The sequence below is a fragment of the Danio rerio genome, chromosome 12, assembly GCF_049306965.1.
Source record: "Danio rerio strain Tuebingen ecotype United States chromosome 12, GRCz12tu, whole genome shotgun sequence".
Classification (NCBI taxonomy): domain Eukaryota; kingdom Metazoa; phylum Chordata; class Actinopteri; order Cypriniformes; family Danionidae; genus Danio; species Danio rerio.
The window spans coordinates 24720293-24735358 of NC_133187.1; the positions used below are offsets into that span (position 1 = coordinate 24720293).

Consider the following 15066-nt stretch of genomic DNA (forward strand, 5'->3'; position numbering starts at 1 on the left):
CTTCAGATTTCTTATTACTTAAGTCAAGAGTATTCAGCTTTTCTGACTTTCTGACTCTGAAGCCCCTAGTTGTAAATGACAGGCCCCCAATATATTTCTGCTACTTTTCAAACTTTTTGTGAAGAAATTACGGTAGCGGTGATATACATTAAATAAATAATTATGTTACTTTTGTATTTTTAAGAACAACATTCTGTCTCCCTCTAAGTATACCCTCATATAGTTCCAAACCCATTATAAAGTTAATCCAAATGACAAATTAATTTTTTTAAAGAGATTTCTGTTCTATTGAATGTCTGTTCTCCAAAAACATTTAAAATTTTTAGATATAAAAAGTTTAAATTACTGCATCTTTTCATTGCTTATTAATTCACATGACTTTTCTAGTGATTTAAGATTGCAAAAATCTTTAAATTAGATGTACTTACAAGTAATAAGTAGCAATTATAAATAACTACAAATGAACTTTTAACAGCTTGATATCACTCTGAAAAAATATATAGTTGTTATGTCCATGACTTTTAAGACTGCAGTAATGTCCATGACTTTTGCCAGACATCCCACTGATGAAATGCTCTCATTTCAAAGCATGCGGACCGCTTGTCCTCAAGTAGTACAAGTGCTGAGCAAATGCAATAAAATAAGACATCAACTTAGTTACCAGTTGTAAATTATTTTAAATCATTTTAGGTATGTTGAAGCTCCCTGGTGAGCCCAGCCCCTTGTTTGACACCTACAGTCATAAGTGGTTCTCTAACAAACAAATAAATAAATAAACTAAAAAATAAAACCCGTTTTGTGGAACTTTCAGACGAACTCCAGTAGGCCAGCATCAATCTGTTTTTCCTCTAATTGGAGTCTGTATTTTAGGAACGAACAGAAGCTGGTTATTTAAACCTGTAGATGTCAGTATGGCGCTGTTATATCACCTTGTTATCTTCAAACAACCTGACTGCACATTTAACATATTTTCCCTCAACGCCCCGTGGTTCATGTTCAGCAAATATTTCCCTTGTAACCCAGATCTGTATTAACAACCCAAAGAAAGTTTTCTGCTGCCTGTTCTCGATACGGGCGACACACACCTCCGTATTTATATTAATAATTTTCATTAGCAGCGATATTCCCCAGGAGGCGAGCAGCGCGGCTGTACTGTTGTCCTATTGGCTCCGCTTACACGCGCAGAAATGAGCTTCAATGCGCGCGAGCCAGACGCACCCGCAGCGGAGGATGTTTGCATAAGTTTTTCACAAGACATCACTTTTAGGCTCGGTGTCACCGTGCATCGCAGTCCTATAATGAAGCACTGTGTTGTCTGCAAATAAAAAACAGGTTGGGATAAACAGCTTGGGGCGGTGAGGCTGAACTCGCAGGGCAAATAAAGGATGACACGGTTTCCCTCACTGCGAAAATATTCGTGATTGACTGGACCACACATACAGTTGAAGGAAATGTTTATTTATTAGAAACAGACCTGGACGTGTTTTAAATTCGCTACCGAACACGAATGACCTCATGTACCCGATCGACAAGCCCCTGCTAATTCAGCACCATCGACAGCGACTTAATTGAATTGTGAATATTAATTTCCTGCAATTCTCTTTCTGAGACCTCAACGTATCCTAGATAAGAAGTCGCCAAGCAGGCTGTAAATTCAAACCATATGCTCTCAAACCACAACTGAGCTCAAAATCTATGGAAAGAAAACAAAAGGACTGTGAAAAGTCAAACAGTTGGACGTGCCACCGCTTTTCACCGCTTGGCCCTCAAATTGAACAACTTGATGTTTATCTTTAATAAGGTTCTCCGTGCTGTCACGCGCTTAAAAGCATTAACAGCGTTAAAATGACCACAGATGACTTTAACAGGCAATATGCACTTTCTCCTCTAAAGTATTTTTACAGAATGTTTAGCCTAATTATTCACGTCAATAAAAAGAAATGTTTAAAGTCCCAATTATTTACAGTGAAGATGAAACCTACTCATTTTAAAAGTCCAGCCAAAGCGGCCGCAGCCATTAAAAACATTTGAGAACAGAAAATCTAATTAAAAGATGATAAACAAAAATATGTGCAAGCTCATCAATAAAATCACAGTCTACATTTTGGAGGGATGTAATAATGTTTAATTATAAAGCATCTGAGGTAAATTTCAGAAAAGACCGTGAGGTCTTCTGACATACCCTGATCTCCTGTGCCGGATAGCGGAGCTGTCTTTGAGGACTGGGCTGCTGGAGAGCAGGTCCGGATGCTGCCCGTCTATCACCTCTAGATAATTGCGACTGCTTCTTTCCACCTCATTCGCCTTCTCCTCGAATAAGACCTGGCTGCTTAACTTATTAAACACAATTGTGTTCATCTTTGGTATATTAGTCCTCCTTTTCCCCCGTGTTTCCGCTGAAAGTGCTTGGCAGCCGTGCGGATGTCCTACTCAACGGAGCCGCAGCGCCCTGTAAAAATCCTGTGAAGCAGAATAAAATGACAATTATGTTCTATGTCAGCCGTGAGTTGACCCAGACGTACATTTGGAAACAATATTCGGCAGCATAACGACGGTATTTTTAAATGTACCGTTAATAGGAGCAATAAGAATTTAACCACAACAAACGCGCAAAAGTCATTCAGCGCGCGAGTCTGACAGACTCTAGTGAGGAACATTGACCAAACTGATGAACTTGGTTTGTTTGTAACTTCTGTAGAGTTTTGTTTATGTAAACTTTGCACAAGTATTCAGAATGAATGATGCACATTTGGCACATGCAGCTCTATAATTCTTATTTGACCGGTCAGTAACACAGTTCATTTCACAAGACAATGTGTATTTTAAATATAGAAAAATGAATGCATTTGCTGTTTAATTTCATGTAAGCTCTAATAAACGTTTTGACAGCACTTAGGGGTTTATTTACAACTCGGTACAGCAAGCATCCTGCAAAACTTCACATAAACAAATGTCAACAATTTGAGGTCATTGCTGTCCAGGGAAAGCGATGAAATAAACCAAACATCAAAACTTAATGAATCATCCCTTTCGTGCAGTTGAATGAAAGTGACCCGACAGAGTGAAAACATTTACAAGTCATGACTGAAAACAGTTGTGGAATGTGGGCTGAATGCGCGTACCTGTGTATTCCTCCTTCTGCGTCTTTCTGTAAAGTGTAATCCAGTTTCCAGTTTCCCATTCCCTCTTACATGTTCTCCGCTCTAAGATCCTGCGCGCAAACCACACGAACCGCTTTCGCCTCTGCGCTTTATTCAAGCGCGCCCGGGAACATGAATCCACGACTCGTCTCGTGTTTCCCAGCTAAGCGGCTCAGACGGCGAACATACTGTGAATGTTTTATGCCGGTTCCGCCGCCGTGCAGGGGGAGGCTACCGGGACACAGCCAGTGCAACAGTGTATTCCCTTGTGTGGGTTCACGTCTGGACCGCGTCCATCACCCGACTGAATGAGAGTTGTATAGAGTTACTAATATCAGCCAGAGCTGGTGTGACTGCACGCAGTTTATCACAAGCAGCTTCACCTCAGTCTGATGGGCAAAACAGACACAATTCTGACGTGCAACAGATTTGTAGTCTCAAGTGGAGAAACAAGTCATTTAGATGTAGACTGACTGCTGAAGGGAATACCATATGAATTTATTATAGGAGAAATATTAGGCATACTATATCTGCTGATATCAAATTTCCATTTTAGTCTAGAAACTTTCAATTAGCTACATATATTGTAACCCGTATTGAAGACGTTTTATAGCATATTATGGGCAAATTCTTACGAGAATTAACTAGCCTATTAAAATTAACTAAAAATAAATAATATTTAATAATTGTAATATTTTTAATAGTAAAACACCATTGTTGTTATTAAAGCTGGAGTTTTACAAATGGTAATACATAATAACATAATAATATAGTGATGATGATGATGATGATGATGATGATAGAATATTGTTGCTAAACCTTTTTTTAATGCTTGCCCTGTAAAAAAATCTGGTTGCCCTGTTTTGTTTTGTTTTTTTTAAGTTGAACCAAATTAACCTTACTTGGTTGGCATTGAATTTAAATTATGTTAAACTGACTTAAAACAGCTTGCATAACTTACAAAATTGAACATGAACTTAGTTTTATAAGTTATGAACAAAAAACACACGCTGTCATGACTAATTGATCATAGAAACAAAATTTTGTTTTTAGTTTTTCAATCTAAACATTGCCCTAAAACCTGAAAGCAGTATGACATTAAAAAACGATGGGAATGCGGCCAAACAAGATTGATTGATTGACTTATATCCTATTTAATTATTTTGAGATACAAGCTCAAATGTGACAATTTTTTAGATTTATAATACCCAAGTTTTTCTAGTGTTTCAGCTCAATATTATTAATAAAGAATTATTGATTAATTATTATTCATGCTCATTGACTTCATTGCAAAAATGTAACGCTTGAAAATGTAATCTAATATATGTTACATATAATACTCCACATCAAATGGCATGATATCTTTTAATAATAAATCTGGTTTTATTCCCTGTAATAACGGAAGACCTCGCGGAAGTCTGGGTTCACCCAAAACGCTTACTGCTAGGACACAAAATCCCTCAAGACCTCACTTTTATTGTCTTAACATTTCGAGAGCGGGATCACTTCAATGAACATCCTAATTCTTTTCCAAACATGGTTAGCGAGGTCTACAATTACTTCTATTCCAGTTCGCTCGAGAACCTCTATAAACCAATATATAAACAAATTAATTACATCAACGCCATGTGCGACGCTTTATCTGGAGACTTCGCGTGCTGAGGAAACGCGGCTCGCGTGAGTTCTCTCGCGAGCGTCGATGTGAATCTGGTACCCTCTCATTTTCCCAAATTACACGACTTACACGTCGCATTGAATGCCATTGACTGTGTCTTTCGGGTTTATCCAGGGTAGTGTTTGGAGGTGAAGTGACTAAACTCGGAGGCACATGTGTGCTCCTTACGCCCCGTATAATTGGCGTGTTCCTTTTATTTGGGTGTATTTTTACCTATTTAATGAACAAACTCTCCCGGACATCACCCGGATGACTCACAGCCCCAGTGAATGCAATGGAGAGAAAGGGACAGTTATGCTCGACCGCAATCAACCACTGAAATGATGTCTTTTCTCTTATTCTCTCTCGCCTGTCCGGATTTATGTGGTCGCCCACATGTTTACTCTAACGGTGGCATATCCAGACTGACCACATACCCTTGGGCAGGTACAATCACACATCACTCAGTGGCGTGCTTCATTCTGTGGGATGCCTACGGCGTAAAGGTGTGGTAGTGGGAGAGATAATGTGCTCTCTGAAGCCTCGCTGATAGTGTAATGACCCACTTCGCCAGTAAACGGCCCTGATTCTTTGGGTATCTGCCAGACCAAGTGTCTTATTTAGGATCTAGGTTTATTTGTAGTGTTTCTATCCTACCAAAGTCGCAAAACAGCTTCTCATTTTCAGTGGCTGATGAGAACATACAAAAGACTGGGGATGAGAGTAAGGCTATTGTATTTTTTTTTTTTTTGAGGGACAACTTAGTGGTTGTTCATGCTAATCTCTCAAACTTTGATACATTGTATTGCAGCCATATTTGTCTTCTAAAAACAAAATGCATTTAAACTTCACAACTACACAATCACAGATCCTTTGAGTTAATGCCAATTACAAAGAGTTCTGTTGTTGCAAACCTACAGTACTGCATGATTTGTTGCTGGAATATAACTATTAGGTAATTTGGTGCACTAATTTCCTGACTGTCCAGTAATTTATTAAAGAACAAAGTGAACTATTCATTTAGAAATTTAACACTGTAACAAATTGCTGTGTGTGTGTGTGTGTGTCATAGGTCTCAGCATGAGTACACCCCATTTCCATCCATTCATTTTCTTTTTGGCTTAGTTCCTTTATTAATCTAGGGTCGTCACAGCGGAATGAACCACCAACTTATCCAGCATGTGTTTTACGCAGCGGATGCCCTTCCAGCTGCAACCCATCATTGAAAACATCCATACACACTCACTCACACACATACACTATGGACAATTTAGCTTACCCAATTCATCAATAGTGGATGTCTTTGGACTTGTGGGGGAAACCGGAGCACCCGGAGAAACATGCAAACTCCACAAAGAAATGCCAACTGACCCAGCCAAGGCTCGAACCAGAAACCTTCTTGCTGTAAGGTGACAGCACTACCTATGCGCCACCACATCGCCCACACCCCATTTTGAAAATGAATATTTTTATCTATTTCTCAGTGATTATGGGTTATATTTATTGGTGCATTTGAACAAAACAAATTTATTAAACAGATATATTCATTAAAATAATATTTTAGTTTACTTTAGAAATGGAAAGATAATACATTTAAATTCATGCAAAATATTGGAAAAAAAATACAAATTACAAAATTGTAGATTTTTTTTGTTTCTCTAGATTTTTGCTATTTTTTAAAATTTGTTTAATATTTTCACAAACATATAAATTTGGGCTATTAATTTTTGAAACATTATTGTAAGCTATTCTGTTAGATTAGCTTAAGTACTGACTAAACTAATGTATATGAAATATGAAGCATCCTATAGAAAATATAAATTTAAGTAAGAGTTTATGGGGGGTGTACTCATATATGCTGAGCACTTTATATATACTTATATATATTGTAAGGGTTCACCCAATCTAACATTTGTGACAAATGTGGTACTTAGAACTTACTATCCTACACTTTTACTGCCGAGGGATAGAAAGAAATAAAAAATATGAAAAAATACAAAAAAATCATCATAAGAGGTTTGTTGTGCCATTTTTAATAAATTGTTACAACTGTTAACTTTTTTATCACTTGTGACTCTGGACGACTAAACCAGGCTAATGTTGAGCAGTTATATGTTTTTAATTAGTCAAAAATAAATTGTATGGGTCAATGAAATTTTCTTTTATGCCAAAAATCATTATCAAGTAAAAATCATGTTCCACAAAGATATTTTGTTAATTTCTAACTGTAAATATGTAAAACTTTTGTTTTTTAACGTAATATGCAATGCTAGGAAAATAATTTGAAGAACTTTTTAGATGATTTTCTCAATATTTGAATTGTTTGAACCCTCAGATTTCTGATTTAAAATAGTTGTATCTTGACTAAATATTGCTAGATTTTAGGAAACCATTAATCAATGCAAAGCTTTTTTTTTTTTTTTCAGTTTTCATGTGATGAATAAATCTCAGTTTCCTAATATTGACACATTACTGGTTTTGTGGTCCAGGGTCACATATAGATTTGAAGTTACCGTGAATGCCTAGCATTAAATTAAACAAAAGAAATAGCTATGAACCCCAAAAATCAGGCTGATAAAAATACTTTCTTACTTGAAAATTAATATTTATGGTGATAAAATCCACAATCTTGCTTCTCCTGTGAGCTTGGCATGTGTGCTATATGTTGACCATCATATATTGTTTCTGAATGGTTAAACTGACAGTGTTTCCAATAACCCCATGTTACAACACTCCCCGGGTACTACCCAATTTTTCTTTTGAAAATATTACACTTAAAACTAGCAGAACTTTCACTAAACCTGACATCAATGAACCCAAGTGTTCCTCATTACAATTTTATTTCCATTCCTGCTGGAGCAACATATTTGGGCTGCCGCAACAGCATCTGAGTAAAACAACAATTAAGTGTTTATGTGAACTAACCCAAATTCACTTACAGGACAGACAAAAGTTTGATGACAAACCAAGATGCTTTATTCAACTTAAAGGGACAGTTAACACATAAATTAAACTGACTCACCTTCAGGCCATCCAAAATGTGGAGTTACTTCTAGTAAAGGATGTGGCCTTTGGTCATTCATAACATTTTGTGAGTCATAAAAACATACAGAGATAAAAAATAATAATAATAATACCTTATAATGCATTGAGGTCTTACAAATTAACAAAAAACTAATTCTTGCAAGAAACAGAACATCATTTATAACATTACCTGGCTTGCATTTTTAGCTACAAAACCTTATGGGTGAACAGTCTTTTTAAAGGTCGCTAGAAGTGCTTTCAAGAGTTCACACTTAGCTGATGATTGATTAAAAGCAAGTTTGGAATGCTGTCTCGGGAGAGAGCCCTGAGCTCAAAAGGTTCTTGAGCCCTGGGCTCCCTCCCGTTTGCAGGGCAAGAAGGAAGTTTTGAGCTCAGGTAGGTCTCGAGAACCCCCCCCCCCCCCCTTTTTTTTATGAAAGCTAATGACAGAAAATGATTGTTATGAAAGAGATATGCTGCTGGATGAGATTTTGATTGTAGTGTTTACATTTAGATTGATCAATTAACTTGTGGTGCATGTTTTTGGAATCTAGGAGGAAACCGGAGAAGCACGGGAAGAACATGCTAACTTAGCACAGAAGCGACAGCCGGCCTGTTTAAGGACTAGAACTAGTGACGTTCTTGCTGTGAGGCAACAGTGTTGATCACTGGGCCACCGTGCCGCCCTATGAAGGAAAAGGTGGGGGAGTAGAGGTGTAAGGAGGATTCTTCAAATCAAAGATGACTATAGTGAGAAACCCTGGCTCTTTATAGTGGGTTAGGAATCGTCTGATTGGTGGATCATACATAGTTAATGCAGAACCAGCCATTTTCAATCATACTCACGTGATCCTCTCGAAGTTAGTTTATAAATAAACTTCACTTAAAAGGGCATTTTTGTTTGATTTTTGAGAGCATTCACTTGGTGAGAGGATTTAATAAAAAACTGAATTATGAGGTTTCAGGGAAGATAGACAGTGATTCAGAGAGCAGCAATTACAGCCAATCTGAGAGCTGTGTGGAAATGGAGGGTTTTTGGTCAATAATATTGTAGTGATATTACTGTAAACTTAGTAACTAAACCAATTTAACTAAGGTATGTCTTTAAAAACTGAAAGAGTACCGCTGATGATATTAACTAACTTTGCCATCTTAATAAACATAAACAAAGGACACTTATCACACACTTACCAAATCTGTAGAGACAGAACAATCAACACAAACTGCAACCACATCTTAAAAAGAAAACAACTGGCAAATCCGGATTTCACCATTTCCAGATTTGTAAAGCTCTTGGGTAAAAATGTTCCTTACAAACTTCTTTTTGTCGCATGTTAGCAGACCACTGTAATCCACACGTCTACATGTGATCGGTGCTCTCATTGCAGGGAAATGGAAACAAAATCTTAGTTGCAGCATATTTATAAACGCAACACTGACGACCCATGTCTTCGAACAATTCTTCTTCTTCTTGCACTTGTTTCAATTACGGTTGGTGACACAACGTGGCGTCTCTCTGAACAGGTAAAATCAGTTAAAAGGAGTCTTCGAATTTACTCAATGATCTCATCACTGTGATGTCGCAAAAGAACAAATCTGCTCAAAACAATGCAAAAAAACAGACAAACAATTTTCACTTGTTAGCTAAATATATGTGTCCTATTAGTGTTTTTGCAACGTGGGACATATATACGACTGTCAGCATCTCAAAAAATGTGTTTCGGTGTTTTGTGACACTTTAAGACTAACATACTGATACTATCAACCCAGGCTCATTCCATTTACGCTTTTTGAGATGTCTAATTTCTCTCGTCAGTGCCATTTGCACCTGCTGTTCTCATGTAAATCCAACCACTGTTTCCAGCATGGCGAATTGAAAAGGATAAGAATCTGGCCATATTTAACAGTTCTTTAGCTGCAGATCTAATTTCCTGGTGCTACCTCCCGGCAGGCACAGGACGTCAACATGATGTCATGTTGACGTTGTACCCCAACGTCGTGGGGACGTTAGATTTTGTTTGGAAATAAAAATCGGGTTAATGTGTCAGAATCCAATGTCAGGACGACATCAATGTCCAACCTAAAATCAACCAAATATCAACATGTAATCATGTTACAGCTTCACTTTGTGTGGACGTTACCATTATGGCATATATCAGACTTTAGATTTTGGTCACTTTCCAACACAACCTAAAATCAACCAAATATCAATGTAAATTGCATTGTCCTTAATAACGTTGTCTGTAGGTGCTGACTAGACATTGCATTTTGGTCACCTGACATCACAACCTAAATCTAACCTAATATTAACGTCTTGTGTGTCTGCTGGGCTTGGTGTCAACATGTCTTCTCATTAAATCCATTTTCTGGTGTCATTAATGCAGTCTGTCTTTAAGTAGGACTTTGGGGCCACTTTAAAAAATTCACAGATGAGATTTGTTAAAATTATTGGGCCTTGTGGAAAATATAAACTGCTTAACAATTGCACCCATTAGAGATTGTTAAAAGTGATTCAATCAGTGTTTTTCAAATGACCTAAAACACAAGTCACACAAGGTATACCCTCAGCAGCTTTTCCACACACCCCGAAGACCCTCACTGGGTAGATCTGAATGACATTAGTGTCGTCGGAGCTGGCAAACTCAAAGTCTTGTTGAATAATTTGTGTCGGTTTTCCCACCTTTTCTTTCTTTCCCAAGCAGTGATTTTCTTTTAAAGATGGTTTCCTAAAATACATCAATGCCTGTGAAGTATGCGTGTCGTGTTTTGTTTAGTAATCTACTGGGTCGCTGGCTCTGGGTTTTGGCACGCTGTTATCTTTTTAGGTTGCGCTGTTTTCAGAGGTAATACTGTTCCTTTTTTGAAGTGGCTGCTTATTCGTGCGGTTGCTGTTTTGAGGTTGGACGCTTCCTGACCTCATATTAAGAAGCTTGTGTGCATGCTGACAGTGCAGGGTTTATTTTAGATTTGAGGAGAACAAAGGAACTTCAATATAACATTACATAGAGCACGTTTAGACATGCTGCTATTACGCGATTTTACAGATAGCATTAGGAACAACTTGCAGCAGCACATCAAATAGGCAAATCCATAAAAGAATATGGCACGTAAGGATGATTGGCAGCAGTTTGATTTATCTGGTGCGATCAGTTACCAGCACCTTCTCCCGCTGTGTAAAAATCCAAAGCAAAAAGCTCCCATTACACTGTCTCGAACACACTATATGAGCTGAAAAAAGTCAGATAATCATCAGCAGTTGGCCTGCCGCTGTACTCCCTCTGTCTGTCTTTTCCCGTCTCGGCCTCAACCTCCTCTCTCTTTCTCTCACCCATGTTGGGTGCTGAGAGCTTGATGAACACATCCTGATGAAAAGTCAAGGATAATATCATTCTTGGGCCGGAGCCACAAGCCTCCCAGGCAGGTTTAAACCCAGAAAGGAGAAGGTCTAGATATCTATGTGTCCAAGTATTTGACGTGTGTGTGGGAGGTCGGTAAGGTATACTTACTGTACACATTTATAGCTGCTTGTTATGTTATTGTCATATTGGACTCATTTATTGGTATCATATTTTGAATTATAATATAATGATGCCTTGACTTTTTCTATGCCCTATTGGGTAATGCCAGTACATGGCACAGGTGAATTTCTTCATAAAGGAGTTGATGCATTGATCACACCAACAATTCAATCCTAACACTGCTTAGAAACGTCTCAAAACCATGGCAGCATATGGAATTGCATACTGTTGTGTTTTTAATAAACAATTATTTTGCTCTGTATTAATATGTTATGTTTGTATGAATACCCATTTCCACTGTCATGCTGAAAGGTTCTAAGAACCATCAGGTATGGTTCTAGTTGTGTTTCCATGTGAGCCTGGTATGGTAAGACATGATTACCAGTGTTGGGCACGCTCCTTTAAAAGAGTAATTAGTTATAGTTACTTCTCACAAATAGTAACTAAGTTACTATTTTTAATTATAAAAGTAACTAAATGCCTAGTTAACTATTGTGTTACTTAAAAAAATCTCATTTGTCAAATGACTATAAAATAAATATAAAACATTGTACACTAACCTAGACTATTTTAATGTTTTTGTTGGACAACGTGAGAGACAACGGCAACATGTCCTTAAAGGTGCAGTAGGTGATCTGCCAAAATACTAACCGATTAGCAAAATAGCTTTGAAACACAGTCTTACCCCTGCCATCCAAAGCCACGCCTCCTTAAATACAAACGTGCGAACGACAGCAGACAACCCACTAGTTCATGTCATTCGTCAGTTAAAAAAAGTAGTTAGTGGTAGGCCGGCGGCGTGCAGGAATTACACTTCATACTAAGCCATACTTACAGGCCGTATATTCAGAGAAGCATTGTAAACAATATAGGGGGCGCATCACAGGCTATCATTGTTCAAAAATGAACCAATGTGAATATAAAAGCATCTTCAGCTCAGTAAAGCAGGCTAGGCGAAAAAGCGACATTTATTAATGTTTTGTTGTTAAACTAAATAAAAATCTACATTATTGATGCCGTAAAAGGTCCCTTATGGAATTGAAAAAGTTACATCAATCTTTCCCCAGAAGATTTCAGAGGCTGAACAACACTTCTGTGCATATAAACCATTCAAAACAACACAATCTACAGAAACATTGTGAGTAAAATGCTTTCAAAACATAACATAACTTGTCTAAAAGAAATACTTGGTGTTATCCTTCCTCAAGTGTGCAAAAGTAACTCCAATATTGATTCTGGATTTCAAAAAGTTTTAATTTAGCATTTGACGTTATCGCTGTGATTTCATGTTCCCCATGTGCACATAAACGCGCGGGATGCATGCACGTGCTAATGGCGGATCTGCGTGAGCAGATGCACCGATGTACAAATCTACATTTGTTGACAGACAGTTTGGGCTACTTTTCAGAACTATGGGAATTATCGGCCCGACAATACTTAGTTAGATGAACTTTTTTTAGTCTTATGCCTTACCCAGAATAAAAAAAAATACATAAATACATTTAGATCATTTACTTTAATCATTACTATTGGAATGTGAAGAAACTTTCAACCAGCACAACAAAAATGTTTCTGAAGATAATCACCAACTGCATCTTTAATTATACTGTACATCTAGATTATATTTTGTTGTCAGCTGCAACAGATTGATTTTAAAGCACCAGTTTTTGCTTTCTGACACCTTTATGGCAATCAAATACATTAAAAATAAATTCAGACCACTACGGAACAATGAAAAGGATCATGGTGGTGGCCTCCAAAATTAAACCAACAATAGACCTGTGCTGAAAACACAGCACACCAGTGTCATTAGGTGAGGTTAATATTAAATTGGAAATTCAAAAAAGCAATGCTTAGTTAAATAGCAAAAAGTACAAAAAAATATCTATTCAAAAAGGCGGCAACACCAAAGATCCAAGAATGCCAATTTATTCAATTAAAAAGGCTGATACAAGGTGTTGGCATTTTTAAAGCTTTGGTGTTTCTGCATTTTTAAATATATATTATTAAATTAAAGAAATGACTACATAAATGATGGTTAAAAAAAGCCTATGGTTGTTAGACTGTTGCACAATATAGTGTTGTCAATATGCTCATGTTTATATAAGCCTATTGTTGTGTGTGCAACATTTGTATGTTTATAACCACCTCTGAGGAATATGGCGGTTGCAAGTCACTGTCATTGTTATTTTGGGGGTCACAGGCTGAAACATTTGAGAACCACTGTGTTATGCACCCTCAGTCACTGAACGATTCATTCGATTCATTCAAAAAGACTTATTCACAAAAGAAAAAAACAATTGACATCTAGACCAGTAAAATCTGGATGAAAATAAAAAAATATGATTAGAAATACTGAATTTAAGTTTTTATTATTAGTGGTAACAATGCACACAATAATGTATCTTGCTCAACCCTGACTCTTAAAGTTCAATCATAAAAAAATAATAATAATGATGTCACTTAAAGATTAGGGTGTTACACCTACTACATATTCTTTAAAACTGTCTTATTATAAAGAGAGGCTGAAGGAATTCCCCAAACCCCCTTTTTCAGTCTAGCTGCTTCTAGTTGATAGCATATTACAGGTGATTTTTTCCTTTTGTAATAAAAGTGCGTACTCCATAAAATATGTTAGCATAAGCATGGCTTGTCAGTACCAATGCAGTCTTTATTAAAGTTGTTGAGCTCTTTATAGGGGACAGGTCTGAAAGCCGACCCAGACACTGTGGTATTTGTGCACTCATTTCTGTGTTTATTTATTGTTAGGCCAGCTAGTTATTTACACTTTATGGATGGGAATGTCAGAATTCATTTGAGGCCGTTAAACCGTTTAAGAGAAAAAAAGAGACAGAGGGAGGGAACTGGAACAATAAGGAGTGAGTAAGCAAACCAAAAATCATCTAGTTATGCAAAGGAATTACAAGATGTATTTAACCTTTGAGAGAGCGTTACATTTTCAGGGTTTGGGACCACAAGAGAACAGCAACTACTGTAGGAAACTAGAGTGTGTTTGTGTGTGAAACCAAAAACAATCTTGTCCAGATCTGTGTACTAAGTGAGTGTATTTTAACGCCCATTATGCTCTGCTCTCCATTTGGCCTTGTAGTCCTTTTTGAGGGAAGGCAAAGCCACTTCTGATATTTGGAAGAAAATTTTACTAGTCATTAGTTTCTTTATGAAATACTCGAACCAACTGCCTAGGGAGCTGCGGGAGCCTTCCACTTCAAACAGACGTTTTCATTTTCATAAAAAATAGCACATGCGCAGGCACTTGCATTACATCGCTCCGTCCCACTACGACCTTAAGTAAACAGACTGAATTATGTTTTTATACAAATGAGACCGTATTCAATGTAATTCAATCAAAATCTAATAAGGAAATGGTTCCTGGTTGTTGTGAAGAGGTCAGATTACTCGGCGAGGGCAGAGATGGAGGTTTAGGTGAAGCATGACCGCAACGTTTCTCAGCGTATTTCCCTCTTCGCTCCTTTCCAAATATTAAGGGCTCAACTGTTAAGTGTGTTCGTGTGGCGACAAAACCTCTTATTAGCATTGAATCATTTCCTTGATCAAATAACAGATGTTTGCATAAGTTTGTGAATGGATTATACAACATCTTTTAAGAGATTTTTTAAAGAGTTTTTTTTTACTCGAGACAAAAAAATGACAAATTTAATGGGATGAAGGACAGCAAAGTTATTCTTCATTTGACTCTTTGTTAAGGGAT

At 37.2% G+C, this 15066-nt stretch overlaps 1 protein-coding gene across 1 annotated transcript in view; it reads right to left on the reverse strand.

Annotated features, from left to right (window-relative positions):
• mkxa (mohawk homeobox a) overlaps positions 1–3226 on the reverse strand; it is a 47932-nt gene extending 44706 nt beyond the window's left edge. Inside the window, 2 exon segments of the mRNA NM_001098733.2 lie at positions 2183–2460; positions 3123–3226. Of these exon segments, the coding sequence (NP_001092203.2) occupies positions 2183–2358 (176 nt within the window). The 5' untranslated portion in view covers positions 2359–2460; positions 3123–3226.
• Between the last annotated feature and the right edge of the window lie 11840 nt (positions 3227–15066).